This window comes from Schistocerca gregaria, chromosome 8 (assembly GCF_023897955.1).
Source record: "Schistocerca gregaria isolate iqSchGreg1 chromosome 8, iqSchGreg1.2, whole genome shotgun sequence".
NCBI classification, from domain to species: domain Eukaryota; kingdom Metazoa; phylum Arthropoda; class Insecta; order Orthoptera; family Acrididae; genus Schistocerca; species Schistocerca gregaria.
In genome coordinates, this window is record NC_064927.1 from 231,756,316 (window position 1) to 231,764,067 (window position 7,752).

The 7,752-nt window shown below is 44.3% G+C and overlaps 1 protein-coding gene across 1 annotated transcript; it reads right to left on the reverse strand.

Moving 5' to 3' along the window:
- Nucleotides 1-207: 207 nt before the first annotated feature.
- On the reverse strand, nucleotides 208-3,929 carry LOC126285124 (trypsin-1-like). The gene is made up of 2 exons (XM_049984446.1): nucleotides 3,564-3,929; nucleotides 208-696 (listed from the first exon to the last, which is right to left on the reverse strand). Exons 1-2 carry the CDS (start codon nucleotides 3,927-3,929, stop codon nucleotides 298-300), a joined length of 765 nt encoding a protein of 254 aa, XP_049840403.1. The 3' UTR covers nucleotides 208-297.
- Nucleotides 3,930-7,752: the final 3,823 nt, after the last annotated feature.

Sequence of the window (7,752 nt, forward strand, 5' to 3'; positions counted from 1 at the left end):
ACACTCGCTTATGAGTTGTATTGTTGGTTTTGGTTGAACTGATCCAGAAAGGCTTTGCTGGACAATGTCGTCAACTAAATGCAATCAATGTGGATTCTTTATAATCTTTAAATTATTCGCGATTACTGACGCGGTGAATGTTAAAAGCTCTAAATGGAAGTCATTAATCTGCAGTTCAGCAAGGAATGAACTAACGTCGGTGACACAGTTTATTTTAATTTTATATTACATAGTCATCCATTAAAGAAAAATATTTTATGGAGCAAGAACCGCAGGTCAGCCGAGGACCTGCTGAAATTAGACACCAGCTGCAGAGCGAATCCAGGAGCGCAGGTTGCCGACGTTGGAGTAGACTCCCGGCGCAGCCTCGCAGGTCCTCGACCCCCAGGAGACGATGCCCACCTGGGTGTTTCCGCTGACCAGTGGGCCGCCAGAGTCGCCGTTGCAGACGCTCTGGCCGGCCTGACCAGCGCACACCATGCGGTCGGTCACAGTGTTAGTTTTGGCGAAGATGCTTCTGCAGGCTTTGCGGTCCACGATGCTGATATCGACCTTCTGGAGGTTGGCGGCTGCGGGTCCCCCAGTCCTGGTGTCTCCCCAGCCGGTCACCGTCACCGCCAGACCACCTGCTGGGTCGTAGCCGTCAGAGGGCAGGCCCACCGCCTGAGCGTTGCTGCCGAGAAGCGAACCGGATACCTGCCGAACACACGGAGACCTCACTTGACTCCTACTGCGGAGGCAGTGTGGACACGAGATTAGGACTAAGCTTGGCACTTTACTAGAAACCTTTCCGGAGTGCCAGTCCACAGCCTTTATACTGCTGCACACAGGACTACAATATTCTCAGAGGAAACGTGTCTGTGACGTCACCTACAGGCCGGTGGTAGCTCTGACAACAGTTGTGCGACAATGGTGCATGAGCGTCTATTAGGGCAGTGCCTTGCTGAGAGATGAGGTGGCATTTTTAGGAAAGTTTACGTTGACACTGACTTACAAATTCGTACATTTCATTTTTTCTTAATTGTAGAAGATCCGTGAGAGAGCCATGCGTGGTTTGGAAAGGAAATAGTGAATGTCAAGAAACCGAAAAGGGAAAGACTAACTATAACTAATAAGTAATGAATAGGCATCCATACAGATGATACAAATCTCTAATGTTCCGTTCAGAGGGTATTTAGCCCATTACTGAAAAGCGTGAATCCTCTGTGTTACGTGCTATGGATTGTACATTACACCCTTGGCAAATGGTCAGGTGGCAGCTAACAGTTTACCTCTCCGTCCGTGTGAGTGTGATACAGCAAGGTGACATGATGACGAGAAATGCTTTCAGAGTGTACTCGTCTGGTTACTAATAAATATGTGTGCGAGCATTGCCGTATTATATAACTACTTACGATGAGCCTGCTTGACTTTAGTTCAAACATTTCACGTTATTGGAGCGACGTACGCCAGAGTACCTGCAAATCCTCTATACCCCATTCCAAAATATTTCCCAGCGTACAGCAGAAAGTGCTAATATCCTAAGAGATATTATAGTGCTTGAGTTAACTGAGTGTATAACAAGAGGTAAATGATCAGGAACAACAGATGTGGACACGTTGTGTAAAGAGTTACCATTATCTGACACACATTGTTATCCATTTTGTTGGCCGTCCGGAGTGGCTGAGCGGTTCTAGAAGCTACAGTCTGGAACGGCGCGACCGCTACGGTCGCAGGTTTGAATCCTGCCTTGGGCCATTTGAACAATTTTAGAACCTATTTTTTTGACTGAAACATCAGTTCCCTTGTCTTGTTTAAGACCCTGATTCGAAACAAGTTTACTCGTAAAATGAGAGATAATATCCGAAAAGAATTGTTGAGTCGACCTGTGTCTCTCGTATCTGCGAAAGTGGTTTAAAACGCATGCCTGTTTTCAGATAAGGTTGCGAGTATTATCAATGTACTGTGTGATTATCCAAGACATTGTTTCAACAACATACTGCTATGAAATGCTGTGCAAAATTTCATTAATGGTTCACAACTGCATGCTCTTTTCACTGAACGACAGATCTATCACTTCTGTAAAGGGAAGTTGCCCTTCCGTAGCTAGAACAATGAATAATCCTACGATACTCCCTGGACTACGCGGGTAACTGTTAGAATCGGCACAGGGGTGGTACTCGGTTATTTTTTACAAAACCTGTCTGATTAGCGAGAAATAGTTAGAGTTGAAGTAATTCATATCCCGCTGACGAACAAATTAATTTTGGCATTTCTGATGTTCTGTTACCCACACACTGGCGTCTACTAAAACATGAGGCTTTTGCAACGCTTCAAACAGCATTGCTTTATTATCAATAGTGCCTTCTTACTGGAAACGTACGTCCAAAATTTTCCGATTTTTTGGAAGATCGACAGAACAATATTAATTCTACAAGCATCCGGCTCTGCTTCCATAAGTCATTTTAGTGTCACTGATTTCGTACTAAAAAAAATACGATCAGTTTTACACATGATCAAAGTCGAATCTCTTCTTCAAATTCATAGTAACTTAACTATCAAAGACGAAAAGTGAAAAATCATCGCTGAAACTATTTTTCCTATTTAAGTTCCGTTTCCCGTTGTTTGCACTTGAGAAAAGGTTGTCGACTTCCACAAAAGGCTCTTTTGTATATTCGATATATCTAAGTTATTTATCGTATTACTTTTAATTTATTGGAAGGAAAATGTCAATTTACTGTCGCTCATCTGAAACATACACTCTTAGTTATCAATTCTGCAAGTGGCAACGTATCAAAGGTGTATTGTACCGCAAAGCAGTACCATAAAATCAACACTTCGTCCAGAGTTAACGTTCGTTAGCAGTTCCTTCTTTGGCAATATGTATGACTTCGGTGTAATTCAGTACTATGAAAAAGTAACAAGTCACGAGACGAGGGGACGATTTCATTCTTTAAATAAAATACATAAGTATGCTTTCTGTTCATTAGTTCTACGTCCAAGAGGTGTAATGCTTATCAAGTCAGTTGTAGGTTAAATACTGTAATGGTCTCCTAATGTGTAAAAATACCAGGTAGATCAATGTTGGATTCAATACTTCCTATCTCTAATCCTAACTGCAGAGTGGTTTTGATATAGAAAGAGTATTGGCTTCAATGTTATGTACCTTGTACCTTATGGAGTACCTTGTAGGAGTGGAAAACCAGATGCTTTTTACTCAAGGGTACCATTCTGAAATCCCTTTTATTGACTTCGGGAATCATATGTGCCTAGATTCCATTGGGACCCTACTCCATGAATTTCGAGTACAGTTTGGTAACCACTACGCTAACTCTGACAAAGAGAGATGGATGTACAGAATCAATCCTAGATACTGGCAAAACAGGACTGTAACGCAATCACGGTATTATTTTGTATGGAAGTCAGTATTGTCTACATAAACCTCACGAGCTCGAAAAATGTATCACACTGTACTGCTGACGACTTCTGCTTATTCCCACAGGTAGAATTAAGTGTCTGTGAAAAACAGTCTGTCGCATATGGAACCATTTTAGCCATAGGAGTTGTGTACTATTACCGCTCACCTGGACAACGGCAATATCGTAGTCAGTTGTGTCTCTGTCATACTGGCCGTGCATGAAGCCAGAAGACGCCTGCAGGACGGAGCCTCCGCTCTCTCGGATTGAGCTGCCGACCCGGAAACTCATCCATGAGAGGCTGAGGCCGTCGACGCAGTGGGCCGCCGTCAGGACCCAGCTGGAGCTGATGATGGACCCTCCACAGTTGTGTGAACCCAACTTCTGGAAGGACACCTGCCACGGGTAGTCGCCGATGTCCGCGTTGGTCCCCCCAATGATGCGGCCTGAGGCCTTCCTTCCCAGAAAGGCCTGGGAGGGCAGTGCCAGAGCAGAACCCAGCAGGCACACCAGGAAGAGAGCGAGTCGCTGCATCGTGATGGTCTGTGACTGCCCACAGTTCCATCCCAGGACCTTATATACTATTTGATGAGCACATACATAGCACAAAATAAGTTTCGTCATCCCACGAGAGCTAAATCTCTGACCCTGAAAATTTGAAAGTCAAGGTACTTCACTTAGTGAGATAACCCAAAGCTTAGGTGCACGATACAGGGCAAACTTAGTTTCGACACAGACCATGAGGAATTACTTTTTGCGTATGATGAAAGCGTTTCTTTCACAATCCAGATGTAGAATAAGTTATCAAGATCTTATGCTCTTAACGAGATTGTTAGACAGTTTCTGTCTGCTTAGTGTTTGTTCATGTCTTATAGACAGCTTGCTGTGGATGATGTACATGAATGATGGCCACTGTTTATAAACATAAATACACTGTTGATGATAACTCCTTTGAAAGAGGGGACGCCAAGCTTTACAACAACTATTCTCACCCTCTGCCTCCTTTGAGTGTTCGTCGGTTATGCAACAGCAAGAACAATAATGATGTCAGAGGTATTTGTGCAAGTAAAGATCGTAGTAGTAAAATCCTAGCAAAAAGAAAGGCAGTACGTTATGAGTTATCGCGAAATATGGGACAGTGTGTCACAGAAATGATACAGGATTTGGGCTGGACATCATTAAAAGAAAGGCGTTTTTTGTTGCGACGGAATCTTCTCACGAAATTCCAATCACCAGCTTTCTCCTCTGAATGCGAAAATATTTTGTTGACACCGACCTACATACGGAGGAACTATTACCACTGTAAAATAATGGAAATCAGAGCTCGTACGGAAATATATATGTGTTCATTCTTTCCGGGCGCCATACGAGATTGAAATAATAGAGAATTGGGAAGGTGGTCGATGAACCCTTTGCCAGGAACTTATATGCGATTTGCAGAGTATCCATGTAGACGCAGTAGATGTAGAATAACAGAAGAGCAAGTTACAGTTCATTAATTCAATTAAAACTAAGGACTACCACAAATATGTCGGATAAATGCGCGAGCCTGTAGTGTGAAGAATGTTCTTGAGGCAGAATCTGTTCCTTAGTGACGTCACAGCATCAGCAAACAGCAGTACAGAACGCTTACTGCTACACTTATTCTTCAATAGATCTTGAGTGACAGTAATGAGATTAATTTAATGCAGAAAATAACTATCTCATAAGGAGGAGCACCCCGTCTGAGAGTTTAAACCCCTATGTGTCGTTTACCTCGAATGGGGATATAATGTACCCAATGTCTTGATCAATAAAACTGTGGGAATTCAGCTGCAACCAAACTCTGTCTATTGGTGGTCCGCCCCTTTACTCAGTTCACAGACGTTCCACTGCTATGCAGTGGTTTCAGTTCCCGTCCGGATCGGAGATTGTCTACACTCAGGGACTGGGTGTTGTGTTCTGCTCATCACAATTCCATTATTACCCAAACAGAAATCGGCCAGTGTAACAGGTCGGAGACCAAACTTCTCCACGTGGAGACTCCCGAAGTGAATAACATACTTTCATTCATTTCTGCCTTCTGTTATTATTTTGACGGTAAATCGTTCCGCTACCTTCGGAGCAAGCCGTGACGATTGACTGTAAAGGCCGTTAGGACGAGCCAGTAATGATTAGCTTCACGGAAGATAGTAGAGAAATAAATACACACGACAGGCCGAGATACACTGAAGAGCCAAAGAAAATGGTACATCTGCCTATTACCCTGTAGTGCCACCGCGTACACTCGGAAAGTGCCGCAGCACGTGACTAATGTCTGAAGTACTGCTGGAGGGAACTGAAACCCTGATCCTGCATGGCTGTCCATAAATCCGTAAGAGCACGCAGAGGCGGAGATCCCTTCTGGACAGCACGTTGGAAGACATCACAGATATTTTTAATATTATTCAAGTCTGGTGAGTTTTGTGGCTAGTGGAAATGTTTAAACTCAAGTATGTTCCTGGAGCCACTCTGTAGTGATTCTGGACCTGTGGGGTGTCGCACTGTCCTGCTGGAATTGTCCAAGTCTGTCGGAATGGCAATGTACATGAATGGATGCAGGTCATGAAACAATATACTCGGATCACCGCCAGTTGGTCCAATTGAAGGAAGGTATTGTTGACGTCGGTGCTTGTGTTGACATGAGTCTCATTGCTCTAAAGTACTAACATCAAGCGCAACAGTACGTAGCATCAACAGGTTAGTGTTCATCACGAACGAGGTTTTGCAGTGAGTGCAATATTTACAAATGCGGAGTTGGCAGATGCCCATTTGATGTATGGATTAGCACGGGGCAATAGCCGTGGCGCGGTACGTTTGCATCGAGACAGATTTCCAGAACGAAGGTGTCCCGACAGGAAGACGTTCGAAGCAATTGATCGGCGTCTTAGGGAGAACGGAACATTCCAGCCTATGACTCGCGACTGGGGAAGACCTAGAACGAAGAGGACACCTGCAACGGACGAGGTAATGCTTCGTGCAGTTGACGATAACCATAATGTCAGCCTCAGAGAAGTTGCTGCTCTACAATGTAACGTTGACAACGTCACTGTATGGAGAATGCTACGGAAGAACAAGTTGTTTCCGTACCATGTACAGCGTGTGCAGGCACTCTCAGCAGCTGATTGGCCTCCACGGGTACATTTCTGCAAATGGTTCATCCAACAATGTGTCAATCCTCATTTCAGTGCAAATGTTCTCTTTTCGGGTGAGGCTTCATTCCAACGTGATCAAATTGTAAATTTTCACAATCAATATGTGTGGGCTGAAGAGAATCTGCACACAATTGTGCAATCACGTCATCAACAAAGATTTTCTGTGATCATTTGGGCAGGCTTTTTTTGGTGATGTCTTGATTGTGCCCCATTTCCTTCCACCTACGTTATATGGAGCACGTTATCAAGATTTCATACAGGATACTCTACCTGATCTCCTAGAACATGTGCCTTTACAAGTACGACACAACGTGTGATTCATGCACGATGGAGCTCCTGCATATTTCAGTCCAAGTGTTCGTACGCTTCTCAACAACAGATTCGGTGACCGATGGATTGGTAGAGGCGAACCAATTCCATGGCCTCTACGCTCTCCTGACCTCAACCCTATTGACTTTCATTTACGGCGGCATCTACCCCGGTACTAAATGTAGAGACTCTTCGTGCTCGTATTGTGGACGGCTGTGATAGAATACGCCATTCTCCAGGGCTGCATCAGCGCGTCAGGGATTCCATGCGACGGAGGGTGGATGCATGTATCCTCGCTAACGGGGGACATTTTGAACATTTCCTGTAACAAAGTGTCTGAAGTCACGCTAGTACGTTCTGTTGCTGTGTGATTCCATTCCATGATTGATGTTATTTGAAGGGAAGTACTAAATGAGCTCTAACATGGAAAGTAAGCGTTTCCGGACACATGTCACACAACATATTTTCTTTCTTTGTGTGTGAGGAATGTTTCCTGAAAGTTTGGCCTTACCTTTTTGTAACACCCTGTGGATGCTGTTTCAGTGAATGATTCGCACGCTGACACTTGTTGACGGCCTAGCATTGAAATCTGCAGCAGTCTGCGGAAGGGTTGCACTTCTGTCAGGTTGAACGATTCTCTTCAGTCGTCATCGGTCCAATTCTCGTAGGATCTTTTTCCGGCCTCATCGTTGTCGGAGATCTGATGTTTTACCGGATTCCTCATACTCCCGGTAAGCTCATAAAATGATCGTACAGGAAAATCCCACTTCATAACTAAGCCGGAGATGCTGTGTTCCATCGCACGTATTCCGACTGTAACACTACTTTCAGACTTACGTTAATCTTGATAACCTGCCGCTGTGGGACAAGTAACC

Excerpts from the sequence above, each read along its gene's own strand:
- LOC126285124 (XM_049984446.1), bottom strand. The coding sequence starts at position 3,929 with ATGCAGCGACTCGCTCTCTTCCTGGTGTGCCTGCTGGGTTCTGCTCTG. Across the intron at positions 697-3,563 it reads ACGATATTGCCGTTGTCCAG|GTATCCGGTTCGCTTCTCGG; the intron begins GTGAGCGGTAAT and ends TGTGTTCGGCAG.